The sequence below is a fragment of the Canis aureus genome, chromosome 10, assembly GCF_053574225.1.
Source record: "Canis aureus isolate CA01 chromosome 10, VMU_Caureus_v.1.0, whole genome shotgun sequence".
Taxonomy (NCBI): domain Eukaryota; kingdom Metazoa; phylum Chordata; class Mammalia; order Carnivora; family Canidae; genus Canis; species Canis aureus.
The window spans coordinates 53,120,454-53,139,985 of NC_135620.1; the positions used below are offsets into that span (position 1 = coordinate 53,120,454).

The window sequence follows — 19,532 nt, forward strand, 5'->3', positions numbered from 1 at the left end:
GTGTGCTTGGGGCGCGCGCGCCGCCGCCGCCGCCGCCGCCGCCTCAGCCTGCTGCTCCGCCTGCGCCTCCTGCTCCCGGCGCTCGGCCCCAGCACGCCGGCTCCCGAGCGGCCATGGGCGGCGCGGGGTCCGCAGTGTAGAGTCCGCCAGTCCCGGACCCGCGTCCCGCACCCTGACGGTCCCGGTAAGCGGGGGCGGGGGCGGCGGGGACTCGGCAGGCACCCTAAGGGACGAGCCTGCGGGCCGCGGACAGCCCTTTGGGGACTGTGAGGTGTTGTGTGGGAGCAGCCCCTAAGGGAGTCCCTGTGTAAGTGGATAAACCCCGAGGGTCCCCGCCTCTGCCGCTGGGAGAGTCCCGGAGGCGGTTCGGGGAGCCGCCCCCACGGAGGACCCCTGTGTGAAGGGGGGACTCCAGGGCTCTCTCTGAGGAGCAGCGTGAGGGCACTGTCCCCGCAGAGAGACCAGACCGTCTGTAGAACTCGCGGAGGCCAAGGGTAGTCTCTGGTGCTGTCTCAGTGGAAGACCATTTGAGAACATAGGGGAGCCTCGGGAGCCTGCGCGGTGGAGCGGGACCGCACAGAGGGAGGACTCCTGTGTGAAGGAATACCTTAGGCTGAGCGCTAGAACCGCCGCAAGGAATGAATCTCTGACTGGAAGGAGAGGAGGCTGCTACGGGATCTAGGCCAGGAGTAACTTCCCCATATGCACCAAAGGAATTTGGCCTTGACTTTTCTAGGGGTCAGTGTGCCCGAAGTTGTGTCCCTCCAAGGTGGTTGAGGGGCTGGGGCCCTGCGGGGCTGCTGCCTTTGTCCATTCCTTCCCGCAACCCCGTTAGAAATTTATTCTCCGCGGTAGCCCAGATTGGCTCCAGGCTGGAATTTGTGGAGGCAGGAACTTCTCTTAGAGCAAAGGGCATAGGGGAAGGGAGGACCACTGAGGCCTCTGAAGCAAAGATGGGAGACTTGAGGCCCTGGGCTCGACTGTCCATAAGCAAGCAGTTAAGATGAGGTGGAGTAATTGATCCTGGCTGGTCCTGGAAGAGAAAGCCCTTTGAACGGAGGAAAAAGGATGCATGAGATTATTGAGCTCCAGTGTTTAAACATGTAACTCTTCTAACAACCTTGTGATATTATCCCTTCAGTGATAATGAAACTGAGACTCAGAGATTTTAAGCAATTTGTAAAAGGTTACAGAGGTTGGAATCATGAAATATGTTTTTTCAGATTTTATTTGGGAGAGATATCAAAGAGAGACAGAAGCAAGAATTATGTTTGCTTAAGTTTAAGAGGTAAAACTATATAAAACTCTTAGAAGAAAAACGGAAATATCTTCAAAACCTTGGATTTGGCAGTGGTTTTTTAGGTATAACATCAAAAGCACAGACGAGAAAAAATAGAAAACTTGGACCTCCTCAAAATTTAAACTTTTGTGCATCAAAGGATTCACTGAAGAGAGAAAGGACAACCCATGGAATGGGAGAAAATACTTGCAAACCATATATCTGGTAAGTGATCAACATCTACTATGCATAAAGAACTACAAGTCAACGACAACAAAAACTACACTCAGTTCAAAAATGGAAAGGATGTGAATAGACATTTCTTCAAAGAAGTTACATAAATGCCTAACCAGCACTATTCTCAAAAAAAAAAAAAAAAAAAAAAAAAAAAGAAAAAACCAGAAAATAATGTGAAGATATGGAGAGATTGGAATGCTAGTACATTGCTAAAGAAATGCAAAGTAGTGCAGCTGCTGTAGAAATGTTTTATGGTTCCTCAAAAAGTTACAAAGAATTTTCATATGACCCAGCATTTCTACTCTTTAGTGTATATCCAAAAGAAATGTGGTATGATATGGAAACTGGCCAAATTACAAATTTGGTAGCTCTCTCCTGTGATCAAAGAAATGACCGATTTTGTTGTATTGGTTACCTGTCATCATTCCTGCTAACCCCAACTCAGTAATCAGGTTCCATCTCTGAGGAAGCACAGTGGATATGATGTGTTCAGGATTATACTGTTTCTAGAAACAAGTTCTGAAGAATTGGTCTTATTAGACCCTTCTGCTCCACTTTGAACTACAGAGAGGATACTGACACTGTGATCTCAAATAAACTCTTTGATTCCTTCAATCATCTTTGCAGCATTTCTTTAAGAAAGATTTATTCAGGCCAGCCTGGGTAGCTCAGTGGTTTAGCACTGCCTTCGGCCCAGAGTGTGATCCTAGAGACCTGGGATCGAGTACCACATCGGACTCCCTGCATGGAGCCTGCTTCTCCCTCTGCCTGTGTCTCTGCCTCTCTCTCTCTCTCATGAATAAATAAAATATTTTTTTAAAAAAGAAAGATTTATTCAGCTCTTGTGCTGTGTAAAGCAGTGTAAACTATTCTGATTGTTCCTCCTTCCTGAATCCAAAGAAAATCTGGAACTCCTATTTTTACCTGTGGAACTTACTGATTTGAGTTGTTTTCCCCACTTCCCTTCTCAGAGGTTTCTTTTACTTTATTAGTTTTCTATTACTCTGCAACAAATTACCATAAATATGGTGTTTTAAAATGGTACACGATTTATGATCTCACAGTTATGGTCTGACAAGGTGGCAAAGTATTGGCTGAGCTGTGTTCTCATCTGGAGGCTTGCATGGGGAAGAATCTTCCAAGCTCACTCAGGTTGTTGGCAGAATTCATTTCTCTGCAGTCATAATAACCGTGGCCCTGGATTCTTGTTAATTCTTAGCTGGAAACTACACATAGCATCTAAAGACCACCTACAGTTCCTAGAGGGTAAACGAACCACCCCCCCCCCCAACATGGCCACTTCAAGGTCTGTCCACACTCAAGAAGATGGGATTACACAAAGCACGAACACCAGGGAGTGGGAACATGGGGGAAGCCACCTTAGAGACTTCCTCCATAAAGAATACCTAGAAAAGGTTTAGTTTGCTCTTATTTCTTCCATTTTGTTTGGCTAACGGGGCCTATTCTATTTTCTTGTCTCTTTGGGATTTACCACCCCTTTGCCCCTGGTGTCTGAAGTTTTTTTCAAGCCCTTCTCAAATTACCACAAATTCCTCAACATGAATGTTGTCTCTATGATAATATCTTCTATCTCTCTTTTGTTCTTTGATAAGGACACAGAAAACCCCAGTTCCACTTATCTGCTAAAGAAGTACTCATTAAGCATAAATAGTGGGGTATTTCTGAATTGATTTTTTTTCTTTTTCTTTAAAAAATATTATTTATTTATTTGATAGCACAAACAAGGGGGGTGGTGGGCAGAGGGAGAGGGAGGAGCAGGTTCCCCACTGAGCAGGGAGCCTGCTACAGGGCTCCATCTCAGGACCTGGAGATCATGATTTAGGCTGCTTAACTGACTGAAACACCCAGGTACCTCAACTGATTTCCTTTTTAACCTGGATGTCTCTCCTAGGACTTCTTTCACACATGGAAAGCAATTTTTTTTTTCTAAACCATTCATTTATTTCTAACATTGCTAGTTATGGTTGGGAGAAACAACCTACAATGGGCTCTTAGCATTCCTGAATGTTTTTACTGGGTATGTCAAGAAAGTAGGGCACTGTTTTCCAGGCCATTTCTTGAAACTGTATTTATAACAAGCACCTTGAAAGAAGGCAACATCTCTCCCTGGACAAAGATCAGACTGCTTTTTCTTCCTATAAAAGGGGTGGGCCAAAAAATAAAAAAAAAAAAATTAAAAGGAGTGGACCCCAAATCTTAGCATTCCTCTCCTGTAACACAGACTACTGTAAGTAGGCATCTGTCATAGATGTATCTGTCATATATGTCACTTATTTTTTTAGAGATTAAAACTGATTTTATTGATTTCTGAAGCACCTCGTGCATATTTTGGAGCTTGCAGCCCTGAACCAAGCCCATCTCTTGGTCCTCAGGCCAGACTGAATATAGACATTGGGGAAGGGGACACAAAGAGTGGTGGGTATATACCTGAGTTGTGAGTGTCCACCTAAGAGTTGTGATCTGTTGGGTGAAGATTTTGGGTTGGTGAATTCCTGCCAGAGCCTAAGCAGTGTATGACAACCTCTAGGATGGCCGAGGTGCAGAGGAGTCCTATACTAAAGGTCCTGGTGCCTGGTGTTGAGAAGTGAGGAGGTAGGGGATGAGGGAGGTATAATGACTTGCTTCAGCTTTACCTCTGCTGATGAGTTCCTTGTGCATATACCCTTTCGTCAGATTGAGATTCTGGAGGAGGGGGAGAAGAAGTGTGCTAGTTTATCCTACTCTCACCCAGTGTCAGTAGGTCCACTATATTTTTAGGACAGGCACCTAGGCCAGGCTCTGAGATACAGCTCCTAGGTATGGTTGTTGCAAGTGTTGGAAATCTCCAAACCTCTTCAGCCCCAGGTCCCAGGCACATTTGCTTCTGCCTGGATGGGGGATCCAAGGCCACAGATGCTCCCAGCTTGACAGGAAGGAGCCAGGGAAGGGTATAGCGGGAATTTCAGCTTAGAGGCTGGGTTAGTCCCAGAGGACTGGGCTGGGCCCTTGCACACTTTTCTGTTTAACAAGAGTCAAACAGCCTGGGTACCTAGCTGAACACTGAGCACTACAGGGACATCCTGCCCTGATGACTATGCAGGTGTTACTGAAGGAACTATGAGTTCCTGGAGTGCAGTTGACTCATATTGTCATAACTATGTGATATTTGTGCATCTAGTGCAGGTACAGGTGTAGCTATGTATGGTTTAGGTAACTGTGCTTAGAATAGCATTGATATAGTGGTTACAGATTGGAGGTAGACAGTGGTAAGCATAAGGCAAAGTATAGATTTTGGGGGTAATTGCCACCAGTATTCCCTTGAAAGGGTGTGTCCGTCTGCTTTATTCTTCCCTTAGAGTCTGTGTCTGCTGAGGCTGGGGGTCAGGACCCTGCAGTAAACTGAGGACACTCCTGGGGATGAAGATGGGTGTATAGGTGAGGGATGGGGCTGCTGAAGAGGGCAGTGGATTCACGGCTGACCTTGTCATTTCTTTGAAAGCCCACGGCCAAGTTGTTGAGACCAGGGGTATGCATGTGAAACCAGGACTATCCTTAGTAAAGCACAAGCATGGGACAGGAATTATAAAACAGAGTTTATTTTATTTTTATTTTTTTATTTTGTTTTCTATTTAATATTTATTTTTTATAAATTTATTTTTTATTGGTGTTCAATTGCCAACATATAGAATAACACCCAGTGCTCATCCCATCCAGTGCCCCCCTCAATGCCCGCCACCCAGTCATCCCCACCCCCCTCCCACCTCCCCTTCCACCATCCCTGGTTCGTTTCCCAGAGTTAGGAGTCTCTCATGTTCAGCAGAGTTTAGAGGAGGGAAAGAAAGACAAGCCTGGTTTAAGGTGTGGCCTAGGCGGCTTTATGGAGGAGAGCAACTTTGGGTGATGAATTTGGACCGCATTTGTGTTTGTCGGTCTGTATCTGTTTGCAAGGGTGAAACCTGTGTTTGTGTCTGCCTGTGTGCTGTGGCAGTGCCTGCTCCAGCATGTCTGACTCAGGGTGTTCTTGAGTCTATGCAGGTGTGTTTCCTGGGCATGTCTCTGGGCACTATTCTGAATTAGTTTTGGAGTGGCCTCATTGAATTTGTGTCTTTGTGTTTGTGTATCTGTGAGGCTGGATATCTGTGTCCATGTGTCTCTATGTGTGGGATTTGGCTCTGGCCTCTCACTTTACCCTGCCCCTCTCCCCTGACACTCCCCAGCTGCCAGCATCATTTACCGCCAGCATCATTTACCGTCCCGCTGTCTGGATTCCCACGGGTCCAGCTGCCTGCCCAGGGTCCTTCCCCCGTGGCCTCTGTAACAGGCCTGACCTTGGGGCGATACACTCTGGAAAGCCCCCAGTATGCTCCTTGCCTGGCCACAGACCCAGAGAAGCTACCGTCGAGGCGGGAAAAGGGGGGCAGTTGGCAGCATCCGCCCCTCCTTCTGGAAATGGAGATCTCCCTCTGGCACCTTCCCAGGCCCCCTTTCCCTCCCCATGCTCTCATCCAGACCAAGTATTCAGGGTCCTGGCCTCGCTGTCTCTGGGGATAGGAATAAACAGTCCTCTGCAGGCCCAGCCAGACCTAAAGGGATCTGGTCCTCTGTGTCCCCCAGCACCTTACATTGTGTTCATTCCTCATACCCCACCTAAAGTCCGGGCTGTCTTCCCTTCTTTCCTCTCCCTGCATCGGACACAGCAACCATTCTTGTTCTTCATTCTGTGACAGCCCTGGCCTCTGCCATGGGCCTCTGAGCCCAGTGGAACATTAGGCTTTGGATGGCTGGGAAAGAGAAGAAGCCCAGCCCACTCTCACATGGTGCAGGAAGTAGCATCTGTGGGGTTTATTCCTGTTCTCATTCTGAGTTCACTGCCTTCCCTGGATGGGCCGTGGTAAGCAGGTACGGAAATGAAGCAGTCATGGTCTCTATCCTCTAGGACTCAATGTTTGACAGGAGAAGTGATTTTGTGGAGAAGCCACTCTCCTGCACTGCAGTGGTCAGTTGCCTGAAATTCCCTCCATAGAATTCTCAGGTGCCCTCTGCAGAGATTAAGGGAAGGGGTCCATGGGGTCCATGGGTTCCCCATGACACGTTACCTCAGAGCGCCAGAGGTGAACTCCAGGGTTCCCTAGCAAGCACTGATATATTCCTAGCATCTACCACCAATTCTGGAGTAGTAAATGCTTGAGTTTCTGTAAAAATTCTGATTTTTACCTCTCTTGAGCCTAGGAAAACTGGAGGGTGGGGGTTGTGCTAGGGTTATGAGATGGGATGAACAAGGCTTCATCCCTCAACAGCATCCTACATGAGTCACGGGCTCTGACCCCTGTCCTCTCTCAGCTCTTGACTTTGCTGAAAACTGAGAATCTTGAAGGTGTTTGTTCCAGCTCATCTTTATACCCTCAACCCTTTGTTGTAAGACCTTGGTCAGCACTATGAACTCACACTGCTCTGGGACAGGTAGTAGTGTTAGGGGACCATGGGAAGGACCTGCTCCACCTAAGTCAGGATGTGTGCACATTAACCTTGTCTTCCCACATGATGCTGCTGTGATCTTTTCTGGGTCATTCTCTTCATGCCGAGTCCTCCCTCATGTCTCCTTGTTCTGTGGCTGTCTGCCTAACTTCCACTAGGCAGGGAGGATGTGCCTGTCATAAGATCTCCTTTGGTCTTTGGGGATGCCTTAGGAAAACACCTGGAGGTTGTTGGCTCAACAGACCTGGGCCTTATATCTTCTCACCTTGGGAGCCACAACGGGGGCTGGTCCCCCATCTCTTAAGCACAGAGTCATCATTTAGAGCAGGGACACATTCATGTTTCTTCCCATCCTGGCTTTTTTCCCATCCTGCTAGCAGTAGACATGTTGTGCTAAGTGCTAGGGTCCTATCGTGGACGAGAGGCCTGCCATTGCCTCTTGGTTTGATGGATGTTGAATTTCTTTAGGAATCAATGAAGTAGAGTCATCCCACAGTCCTTCATACTGTATCATAGGGAGACTGCAGCATTTCTTACACTTCCTCTAGCTCTTGGCTCATGTGGGAATGCAGAGGTTTCACCTTCTGAGAAATGTGAGGTATCCAAAACAGAGGTGCATCCCATCTACTCAGAGCAACCTTTTTTCCTGCCTGCCAGTTCTCTCCTCCTACCCTTTAAACATATCTAGTCTTTGAACATTAAGATGCTATACCTGTCCTCTTTGTCTCTAGCCTCATGCACTAGGCTCCACACATCTAGAACTTCCCTGAAATCTCTCCCGCCATTCTAATCATCTGAGAGCATTGTCATACACATAATCAGCAGAGGAAACACCTTTTTCTGATGACTGGATATGGACTGTTAGCGATGAAACATCAAAATGACACCAATGGTTTCAGACTGAATGGACAAGAGGAAGTGCCATTAACTGATGTGGGAAACACTGCAATTGGAATAGGTCTGGTATGTGTGATTGGGTGGTGTTAAGGGGGCAGGGAATTAGGATTTCACTTTTGAGATGAATATTGGACAACCATGTGTATATGTTTGGGTTTTTAAAAAAGATTTTATTTATTTATTTATTTATTTATTTATTTATTTATTTATTTATTTATTTATTTATGAGAGAGCATGAGAGAGCACAAGTTGAGGGGAGGGACAGTGGAAGAGGGAAAAGCAGACTCCACACTGAGCACAAAGCCTAACTCAGGGCTGGATCCCAGGACCTTGGCACCATGACCTGAGCTGAAGGAAGATGCTTAACTGACTAAGCCATCCAGGTAGCCCTGTATAAATTGTTTAGACAGTTTTTTTTTCAAGATTTATTTATTCATGAGAGACACACAGAGAGAGGCAGAAACACAGGCAGAGGGAGAAGCAGGCTCCATATAGGGATTCTGACGTGGGACTGGATCCTGGAACTCCAGGATCCTGCCCTGGGCTGAAGGCAGGCGCTAAACCGCTGAGCCACCCAGGGATCCCCTGATTAGACAGTTTGGTCACACAAGCCTACTCGGTAATGATCTCTATAGAGGTAAAGCCTGTCTTTGGTGATTGTTTTGTCTGGCATAGTTCCTGACACATATCAAGTACACAAATATTTTAATTGTCAAATGCAAGATGCCTCTCAAGGTCATTTTTATTGTGACCTTTTTATGTGACCCTCGAGTCCTTTTCATCAGCTGAGTACTTCCTTCTATGGCAGGACCTCACACACCATTGTGCTCATCACATTGATGTAATAATTTATCTGCTTCCTCAGTCCAGGTTTGGATTCAAGTCTATTAAGTATTGCCATGCACCAACCACTATCCTAAGCCCTGGGGATATGAGATTCTATTGTAATTTTTTAGGAGAGAAAGGGTGAGAAACTAAATCAGAAGCAGAGGCAGTAAACATAGAGGAAAGGGGCAACGTGAGGTTCTATAAAAATTAGAACCAGTGACTGACTTGATGTATGGTTTGTGCAAAAAAGTGGATGTATAGTGATATTCCCTGACATTAGAAAGGAGTTTGATGGGGCAGAAGGTGTTTGGAAACTTTGAATTAATTTGCATTGTCTTTGGAGCAAGATGGAGCTTCCTTCTATCTATTGGCTATACAGTTGAAGCTCAGAAGAAAGACTAGAGCAACAAAGTGACTTTGGGAATCATCAGTATATTAACAGCAATTGAGGTTTGGGTATGGATATACAGTTCTTCCCCTTTCCCAGATAAGCTGGGGCTCGGAAATATTAAGTAACTTGTCAAATGTCAGAGTTAGGATTCTAACTGATTTTTTTTTTCACATTCCATTCTTGTGACTTAGGCCTTAAAATCTGCATCCTTTCTAAGGGTCGCACATTTGGCTTGAAAATGGTAAAAACACATGCTTGAGGATTTTGTAATGCTTTCCTTGTGTTTTGCTGCCCTTTATTCATGTTTATTATCTTTCTCTGAAATCATTCTCTGGTCTGAAATTTCAGTCAGAAGTTTCCTTCTGAAGGAGACCCAAATTTTTTATTCATACAGAACCTTATATTGAGTGGAATAAGCACAACCTTCAGCTATGCTGTTCTGTTGTAGCCTCCTTAAGGGCCAGGATTCCAGTCCTCCTTCCACGGGCACCATTGCCTGCCCCAACTCAGTTAATGGAGAATTAGGACAGGTCCATTCACACCTCTTTGGGAGGTCAGGGAATATTAATCTGATGGCCACCGTTAAGAGATCCACTTCGTGGCAATGGCTATAGAGGCTGCTGGTGGTGCTGGAGTTGAGGGTGGGAGTGCAGGTTGACTGAAGAGGAAGTGGGAAAGGGCTCTAGTATTGACTTACTATGGCAAGTTATTGGAGGTTTCGTAAAACAGGTCTGTAGGAGGAAGTTCATTTAGCCTATATGTAAGGGAGTATATAGGCAAGATATGGTGAGATCAGCTTGCCTCTCAGTCTTTCTCTTGGGTAGTTCTTGGTAGTTCTGGCATAGTTCATAGAATTTCACATTATCTTTCCCTTAATGATAAACACATATTACTACAAAATAGCCAATTATTGGATAGTCCAGAAAAACCAAAGGGGCCACAGTCCCTATTCAGTGCGGAGCAGCTTATCCGGTTTAGAGTCTCATGTGTGGCATTAAATTCTGGATCCCTGGCCACCTTCTGTGACTGTTCAATGGAACAGAACACTTTAGAAAAGTTTCCTAACTGCTTTTGTTTGTCTGCTTTAACAGTAAAAGTGCTTCTAAAAACAAACAAACAAACAAACAAACAAACAAAAAACCAGTAAGTGGTTCTGATGCTTTCTGAAATGCATGGGGACATACTGAAGAAAGGGGGAATGATGACAGGCACCGAGGACAGGAGGAGGCAGACTAATCGGTGCTATCTTTGACTGGGGAGAGGACAAGAGTCATCCTCTGAGGAGAAGACACTGGGCAGATCCTGGGAGCTGAATACAGCTGAATTCGACACTGTACAATGTACACGAACACATCAAAATAAACATATACAGTCACATAATCATGTGTACGTATGTTCAGGAAGGGAAGAACTGGTAAAAGGAGAAAGTGGAGAAGGATTGCAGTTATAGGTGGTATAGAAATGAGACATAGCAGTAAGGCTGGGTACAAGCTGCTGGCAGTACTTGACAAGATGGGATGTCTTTAGAAAAGACAAGTTTGAATGTCTTTAGAAAACCACTTGTGTTTGTGGTTCTTTCCCAGCCGTTTCAAAACTTAGACAGCTGCTCTTAAGTACACTAAGGACAAACAGATTGAAACTCAGATTTAGTCACCTACTTTCCCCCAAAGCACTTGAACCTTGGGTTGACTTGCTGGCACCAGACTCTTTTGAATGCAAAGTAAATTGGTTTTGTTCCCTTATCTTACCCTCGTCAGGAACATGTCAGTCTCTGTCCCAGGTACTCAGACGTCCATCTACATGCTCCCACTCCCTGATTCTCTCCCTGCCAGCCCTTGGGAGTGGGGGACAAGCCCCTCTTCATGGCCTACTGTGATCTCCATTCCAAAAGTCACTCATTCCATGCAGCTGGCAGGCAGTGGAGGCGAGCTATGGGCAAGAGAGTTACAGCAGCCTCGCAGATGAGTTCTCCAGAAAGATCTTGCCAATTACCAACAGGGAGCAGAGGAGGGGGGATTCTATCATTTGCTTTTAATATCCTGTCATATTAGCTACCTGCTTTTGATAAACACAAAGTACCTCCTCAAGGTTGGAGCACTGTGGCACTCCTCTAAAACCCTACCCTGCAGACTGTGGGCCTTTACAGGAGTCATCAGTGAATTCTGCCTGTGGGATTCCTGGCCATTCCTTCTTGTCACTACTATCCTCCTCACGTCCACATTGCTCCTCTGGGCCCAAGGACACCAATGGAAAGCCATGATAGAATTCAAGCCTGACCTTTACGTAGCTTACGTTTCTTCTCTGCTCAAGCCCCTTTATCCACAGTCCAGGGTAGGCTGGGAGGAGTTGTGTGGAAGGCTGACCCAGCTTAAGTGTGGGTTAAAACTCCTTCTCTAGTTGGGAAGGACATTTTAGCCTCCCTTCATGCCTTGCCTTAACACAGCACAGTGGAGAGAAGGAGGAGACAGACAGTTCTTTGCTTAGGGACATGGATGTATTTTGGGTGGCACTCTGCCCCACCTGTACATTAATGAAAATGACAGTAGCAGCCCTCTTCAAGGGACACAGATGTTGGGGAGCCTACAAAGTCTTTTGATTGTATTGAGTCTTCTTGAGCAGACCAACGTTTCCCTCTAAGGTGAGAGGTGAGATCTAGGGTGCATTCCCTGATTGGGTGACACAAGCCATTCGAGGACAGTGCCTAGGGCAGTGGCGAGGGTGGTCCAGGACTGAGGCAGAATGGAGTTGGTGAGAATGGGAGCGGTGCCGGAGCTTACTGTCTGGGGAATGGGGTCCATCCAAGAAGCCCAGGCACACCTGCTTCTCGGTGGGGGAAGATTGGGCCTTGGAGTTCCCTCTTGTCTTCTGAGTGTTGGTTTGCCCCACCGGACTTTTGGCAGGAGCCAGGATCTTTTGTACATTTTCTTTTCTGGGGTTGGCCACCTTCCCAGCTATAGAGAACATGGATTCCTTATGCCCTTTGCCTTTCATCTTGGAGTTAAAACAGTACAGGAAGGATTTCATCCTACTTCTCAAGCCTGCTTCTGGAAGGCTGGGCCTCTTGTGAGTATGGACTGGCATCTCCTGTCCCTGCAAAACCTGACCTTTCAAAGTTTGGCCCTGCAAAGGCCTAGCCTGAATGAGTTGGCCCAGGAAAGGCTGGCCCTGTGATGCCTGGGGCACCATAGGCTGGACATTCTTAGGAATCCTTGCTGGCTTGAGGATGACACTGAGCTTGGTTAGACTGTCGTGCAGGTCATTCTTCTCGGATACTTTAACCCCAGGGATTCCTGGAGATGGCTCTGGAAGCTTAATCTGAGGGTGATGCCGGGTATTGTGTTCAAAGGGAGCAGCAAGATGAAAATTATGGCTCTTTCGCTGGGGGGTGCGGGGTGCCCTATTCAGAAGTATCCCTTTTGGCCTCTGGGCTTCATCGGGGTCGCTTATTTCTCTTGTAAAGGAGCATGCAAACCCTGCATCCCCTTCCCCATGGTCTCCTGCCAATTTGGGTTTCCCTGGGTCCTCTCTCTTTTCTGCCAGCATGGGGACCTGGGCGGAGTCCTTGCTCTTGCCAGGGCTTTGGGGCTCAGGGCTCCAGGGCTCCTCCAGGCTGGGGCTGTTCGCACTGGCTTCCAGGTGAACACAGAGCACCTGGGCCTCCTTCATGTCTCCGCTGGGCGGTGAGATCTTGGAGGCCCAGTGGGCAGAGCCATGAGGTACTGCTCTTGAACTAGGCTGCTTCTGGTTCTGCTGCACTGCCTTTAACTCAATGGCCAGCTGTTCTTTCAGGTGAAGCCATTCTGGATCTGGGGCACGAGGAGGATCTGGTGGGATGGGGAGATCCTGGAGCAGTGTTTTTCCTTGATTGTTTAGACTCCTGAGAGACTCCTGTGTGGATGTGTTGTCTGGGGTTGCCCCAGTTTGTTCTCTGGACTCCCTTGCCTTTATGGGAATTCCCAGTTGTATCTCTAGGATCTTCTTTCTTAGATGGAAATTTAGTTTGGCTAAGATGGGTTTTTTGAGTGTGTAAAGCTCAGAGGCCTCTGCCTGGCTTTCTAGAGGCACCTCCTCGATCATTTGTTCCACCTGTTCTTCCACCTGGCGCTCCTCTGCAGTGTCTGCACAAGTCTTGTTGGCATCTTGAAAGCATGGCCCAGGACTCAGGCACTGCTCTTCAGATGAGATCATCTGAGTCAGAGGTTCAGTAGGGAATTCGCCAGGTCCAGGCACCATTCCTGTGATTACAGCTTGGGTAGAGATTGCCGGTGCCATGGCCCTAGAGAGAGCCACATAATAAAGAGCAGGCAGCCCTGACAAGAAGGCAAGGTACTTGTGCCTCAGAGTCGTCTCCAGTTTCTCAATGGCTCCCTCGGACAGGGCTTGGGGCAGCTTAATGTGTTCAGTGACAGGGTCTGGTGGGGCTTGTTGCTGTTGATCAAGGGCCGTTGGTATCCAGGCCCCAGCTTTCTGTTGTAGGGCAGGGTCAGTTGTGGCCTGTAGCTCCAAGGGCTTGCTTTCTGGGATGCAGGTGAAGGGAGCCACTTGCAGGCCCCCAGGAATTATGCACTGCCAAGAGCTACATACACAAGCAGGGACCTTGCCCTGGTGAATCTGCCCACATTTGGAGTTGATGTGGCTCTGCAATATTGCCTTAGCCTGGTCAAACAAGTGTGGCATGGGGACTGGTACTTGGTCTGTGACTGGAGAGAATGGGTCACCGGCCCCAGGTGCCTCTAGGGCTGTAGGTTGGGGAGCATGCACAGTGGCTAGGGCTGTGCTGCTCCAGGACAGAGTTGACTGATCAGATGAGGACAGGAGCAGTTGGATGGACTCCTGGATCTTCTGGGGCAGGCCCCAGCGATGGTGAATCAACTGCCGCTGGAGATGGAATTCCAGCAGTCTCCGGCCATGCTCCGGGAAGAAAACTAGTTCCCTAGTGAGGACTGTGATGGGCTTCACTGGCCAAGAAGTTTTCTCAGGAGACTGGGCCCTGCCATAGGGCCTATACTGCATGGGGTTCTGGGTATTCTGAGGTCTCTGAAAAACAGCTGACAAGCCCCATCGAAGCTGGAGCTGCCTCTGCAGCAGGTGCCATTCCAAGGCATTGCACTCAGCCAGCGTCAGAAGTGGGACACTGTTTTGAGGTTGTTGGTTGTCAGATGGAATGACCCAGTTTTGGGAAGATGGGGAAGAAGATGCATCTGACTGGGGTGGAGTTTTAGGCAGCAGAGGGAAGATGGAGAAGTCCTTGAGAAAAGGGTCCTTCAAGGGATGCTTGGACACGCTCCCGTTCATGGAGAAGTTTTGAGAGTCTAAGAAGGTGTTAACCAGGGACTCACTGTGCAGAGATGGGAGTCCACAGAATAACTGGATGTATTTCTGCTGCAGATGGCCCACTGAATCATGATTCTGGTAACCAGGAAGTGCATAGAGGGCACTTGAGTCTTTAAGGGCTGGAGAGGGCAAGGCCAGGGCCATATGGTTTGGGATTTGCTGCTGGTGGTGTCTTTGTTCTGGGCCCATGATGGACCACTCAGAAACCCAGAAGGCCTGGGTAGGCTGGTTAGCCATACATGAAGCCCAGTTCTCGCAGGAATAGGGCCCGAGTGTTTCGATAGAGAACTTAGAAGTATTCTTCTGGATGAAAGAAACTGGTTGGTTATTGATAGCTTGGCAAAACAAAGGTGGGTTTGGCATAAGCTGCCGCAGGGACTCCTCCACACGTCTGGGTAGCCCCCACCTCTGGAAATGCATCCATTTTTTCACATGTACTTCAAGAAGCCTCAAGACTTCAGGACTGAGGAATGGCAGGTGGGCAGGGAGGACAGTAACCATATGCCAGGCCATAGGGTGGGTCAGTGTAGTGATTTCTCGGTTTAGGGTCTGCAGAGAGACCTGGGAATTCAAGGGCCAATGCCCTTGGTTTCCACAGACAAGGCCGGGAGTGCTCTGTATCATCTGCTGCTGGTTTACTGGAACCTGAGGCTCTTCAAGTCTTAAACAAGACATAGTCTCTGGGACACAAGTCACCTCCGGAATTTGAAATCCCTGCCCCAGCTGGAGGTGTTCAGCCCAGCAATCATGGATCCTGACTGCATCAGTTGACTGGACAGCTGATTGTGTTAAGCATTTCTGATCCATTAATTCTAACACTGGAGGCGTTGCAGATCGAAATGAAAGTGCTTTGCAGTGTAGGGAACGTTGCTGCAGACTCTGTTCAAACGACACAGTAGACATGGACAAAATCTCTAAGCAAGAGGAGCCCTGCAATGGTCCTGATGAAGGGGAAGATATCAGGGTGTTCTCACCTACCAGCAGCTGCTGAATCTCCAGAGCCATGGCATTGCAGATTTGGCAGCAGGTATCTGCACACAGGAGCCGCCGCACACTTCCTTCCTGAGGAAGCCAGTCCTGGCTAGGAAGGGAAGATGGCAACGGTTACTGATGGAGTGACACCTGCTTCTTTGTTTTTTTCTTTGGTGCTTTTTTAAGTCATCTCCATGCCTAGCGTAGAGCCAATGTGGAGCTTAATCTCACAACCCTGAGATCAAGACCTGAGCTCAGATCAAGAGTCAGACACTTAACTCACTGAGCCACCCAAGCACCCCAACACCTGCCTCTTTGAATATGTGTGGCCTGGAGATTTGGCCCACCTTCCCCTAGTCCTGGAACCCCAGGGCATTTACCCATCTCCTTTTCTTCCTAGGAAAATGCCATTGGCAAGTTATGTTGGGCTGGGTTGGACTGAGGGTCTGGAGCTTGTTGGGCAAGGTCTCAGACAACGCATGGAAACACAGGGCCATGAGAGACACTGAGACGTGGGGTGCATTCTCTGTTGGTCTGTGTTGAGAAACTACACCAGAAGGGAACCAGGCAGTGGTGGGGAGCCAATGGCTGGCTGAGGGGCAGCACCAGGAACATTACAGGGGGAACCTGCAGTTAGTCTCTTCTGGAGCTAAGAAGGCCACAGCCTGGCATTCAGTATTTCTAAGCTGTGGAAAATATGGTCTTTGTGGGAACTCTGCATTGTGGGGACTATGGGGTGTCCCAGATCCTGTAAATAGTCTCTTGAGAGCCAATTCCCTTCCTTAGAGATTTTAGGAAGAGGATAAGATGACGGACTCCTTTCTGAGGGCTGTCCCAGGAATTGGCCTCCCTGAAGACAAAACCATGGAATTAATGTCAGCAGGTTCTATGGGTCTGCCCTTGAATGGTTGCAACAGGAATATGACAATGGTGATTTGTTTATATATGCATTTATCTATTCTCTTGACTGGATAACTTATATTGTGGCTGAGCGCAAACTCATGTAGAGTCTTCAATGAATTACATACTAGCAAAATCCTGACTTTCAGGACCACTGTGAACCTAGCCTAGAGCAAAACTGGGAGACTCCCCCTCCTGAGACACCTGATCCCCCTCTGCCCTGGCAACTCTCTCAACCAGTGCTCAGCATCCACTGTCTGACTCCCTCCGGGACATTTTCCCTCTCCTGGTCCCTGCCACAGGCCAACCAGAGAAATCGTCCCAGGCCAGGCTGGGGATTTGGAGGATGCAAAGAGCAAGTGATCACCTTCTCATGACAGAGAGCAGCTCCCACGGCTTATCAGCTTCTTCCTGACAAAATCTCCTAGCTGAAAAACCAGCAGAGTGTTAACAAAGAATGAGAGGATGCAGGGTCATCCTATAGGAAGCTAAAGGCCTTTGAGGAAGAGGAGGCTGAAAACCCCAACAGTCAATGCTCTAAGGCACATATGCATACAGCTTAACCCACTACAACATGCTGTCCTAGACCTCATTTCATTTGATCATCACAGCCACAGTGGGAGTGAGGCAGGATCATGAGATGCCCATTTCATGGATCACAGACTGAGAGATGAAGTCATTTCCACAGGGTCATAAAACTAGTAAATGACACAGCTAAGGGCTTCTGTCCTCCTTCTATATTCTTCATTCTCAAAGGCAGGTGTAATGTAGAGATTTTTGTAACATTCCCAGGCTCTGATTTTCCACCCAAGAAAGTGTTCTGGGAGAAATTGTCAACTGAGGCAATTGGAGCCTTCAGTGGTTAGAGCACCTGGTTACTGGCTCCAAGGCTCGTAGAGGGATAGGAATCAGGGGAAACTTGCCCATAGTGAGGCGAGTCAGAAGAGAGTGAGACCATACCTCTTGATGCTGCATCTCTTATCCTGACTTTTCGGTGACGCTTAAAGACAAAATGTTAGAGTATAATGTTGGGACACCTTTTTTTAATGTTTAAAACCAGACAAAGCTGATATATATTTCCCAATCCCCTTCTATATATCTGTGTCTATATTTTACTTACTTTCCTAACTTTGCTTTCCATATCCATCTCTTTTCACCTCAACATTTCCCTTCTCTGCTTGTGTTTGATTTATTTCAAGGCTCTTCCATATTCTCATTTATTTCCCAAGAGAAGTTATGCATGAGGTTTATGATGAAGCAAGAGAAAGAGTGCAACAGAATAAAGGGCGTGTGGGTGTAATAGCTAAAGGATTTCTGTTAACAAATGCCTATAGCAACCACCAACCAGAAGAATCCTGCTAATTGGGAGGTACTCTGAGATCCAGGATGTAGATTCCATTTCATCTAGGTCTCAACTCCAACCAGATCGAAAGGTTCTTTATTTTCCAACTAGAATACACTGTAAGATGGCTTAGAAAGAAATTCTTACTAGTCCCTGAGAAGTACCATATAAGAGTTACTGATTGCATGGCATAAAATTTAGGGGGCGTGGGTGGTAAAAGGAGAGACTCTGAGATCTTAAAGGCTTCTTATCTGAGGCTTAATTAATTAATTCATGGTCATAAAGTTTCCCTACCTGGCAGCAGATCCTTTGAGGTTCCAACCTTAATCCATGGTAACTCTTTGTTACTCGCCAGATAATTAGAAGAATAATAAAGATGAAGCCATAGGTATATAAGGGATACTTGAAATCCCACAGAACAAAAGTATGGCTCAACATGGTCTAAACCTCATTAACATGAAGATACTAACCATCCCTATATCTAGGCATTCAGGGTCCTGATGCCTAATGATTCTCAATGTTATGCCTTATCATCTCCACCTCATAGATGATGGAACCAGGCCATTAGACTGCATCACAAAGCCCTTCTGTTTCACAAGGCAGGTGTTGTGTCAAAGACTTTTATCTGTCCTAGGGAAGCTTATGTGGTGATTAAGTCTGTAGGTGAAGGTGCCTGGTTGTCTGTAAGGGTTACAGAGCCTGAGACTAAAAGTGTCTACTTATAGGTGGTGTCTATGTCTCCACTTTGTCTTTACTGTACATATCCTACACCAGCCTGATGTCTTGGCTCTCTCCTTTACAACTGTCTGGTCACCTGTCCCCAGAAAACTGAATGTTTAGGGACATAGGACACCTTTTGTGGAAGAGTGGTTGGGACAGAGGACTCTCCACCTCCTCCACCTGTACAGGAGCTATATCTGTGAAGCACACATGAGCTTAGGGAGGGCAGAGTCTGGTTATGGCTTGAGAATGGAGAGCTATGATATTACAGGCATTGGGTGATGGAGAATCAGAAGTATATGAAGGGGCCCATGGCTTATATAGGAGGAAAAGGGCAAGGTGACATTTAAATGCCATTGTGGGAAGCAGGGAGAAATGCCTCCTGGTCTGTGTGGCCTCAAGCTTATGAGTAGGTGGGAAGAGATATAGACACTGCCTTCTATGGAGATACAGTAACAAGATTCATTTATTGAGCTCCTTAAAAGTTGGTTTTCTAGAGATGTTTTTTACCATGTTATAGAATTCTGTCTGTTTGTGGATAGGACTACCTTCAGAGAGGCATTAGTGGCCACTTCCAACTTAAGGTCATAAGCTAGTTGGTGATCATGGTTTGAGTAGAGTATCAACTGATCTACTCTGGATACATGCTGTTTGCCTGAAGGAGGGTTTTTGTTTTTGTTTGTTTGTTTGTTTTTAACTTGGATTTCTTTTAAGATTTTATTTATTTATTCATGAGAGACACACAGAGAGAGGCAGAGACACAGACAGAGGGATGGAGAGCCCGATGTGGGACTCAGTCCCAGGACTCTGGGATCACACCCTGAGCCGAAGGCAGGCGCTCAACCACTGAGCACCCAGGCATTCCTAACTTGGATTTTTGAAACCTTTCAGCAAGCCATCTGTTTTCTAATTCATTCCTGGGCCCAACACTTCTATTCTCTGCCCATTTATTTATACATTTGTTACCTGATTGACTTCTGTGGTTATTGTCATATTTCTCCAACACTGAACTTCTGAATTTCCCTGAGAGTCTTACCCTGCTGACAGCAATCTCACAGCCAAAAATGTCTTTGTGCTCAAAGTCTCTGAAGAGGCTATTTTGGTAACTTCTCCAGAATCCAGTCCTCCACCCGGCTGCCATGGCGAGCCCTCAGTCT

At 47.1% G+C, this 19,532-nt stretch overlaps 1 protein-coding gene and 1 long non-coding RNA gene across 3 annotated transcripts in view; one reads left to right on the top strand and one right to left on the bottom strand.

Moving 5' to 3' along the window:
• The first annotated feature begins 25 nt into the window (after positions 1 to 25).
• LOC144322409 (uncharacterized) overlaps positions 26 to 19,532 on the top strand; it is a 90,537-nt gene continuing 71,030 nt past the window's right edge. Inside the window, exon 1 of the long non-coding RNA XR_013388059.1 lies at positions 26 to 184. This is a non-coding gene — a long non-coding RNA (uncharacterized LOC144322409). The remainder of the gene's footprint in view (positions 185 to 19,532) is intronic.
• On the bottom strand, positions 11,580 to 18,185 carry LOC144322394 (protein SPATA31F1-like). Of its 2 annotated transcripts, none has more exons than XM_077912376.1 (5): positions 17,950 to 18,185; positions 17,274 to 17,313; positions 16,681 to 16,741; positions 15,420 to 15,522; positions 11,580 to 15,320 (listed from the first exon to the last, which is right to left on the bottom strand). In XM_077912376.1, exons 1-5 carry the CDS (start codon positions 18,091 to 18,093, stop codon positions 11,760 to 11,762), a joined length of 3,909 nt encoding a protein of 1,302 aa, XP_077768502.1. In that variant the 5' UTR covers positions 18,094 to 18,185; the 3' UTR covers positions 11,580 to 11,759. The 2 variants fall into 2 exon arrangements, with proteins under 2 accessions (XP_077768502.1, XP_077768503.1); XM_077912377.1 differs by lacking the exon at positions 17,950 to 18,185 and adding an exon at positions 17,434 to 17,511.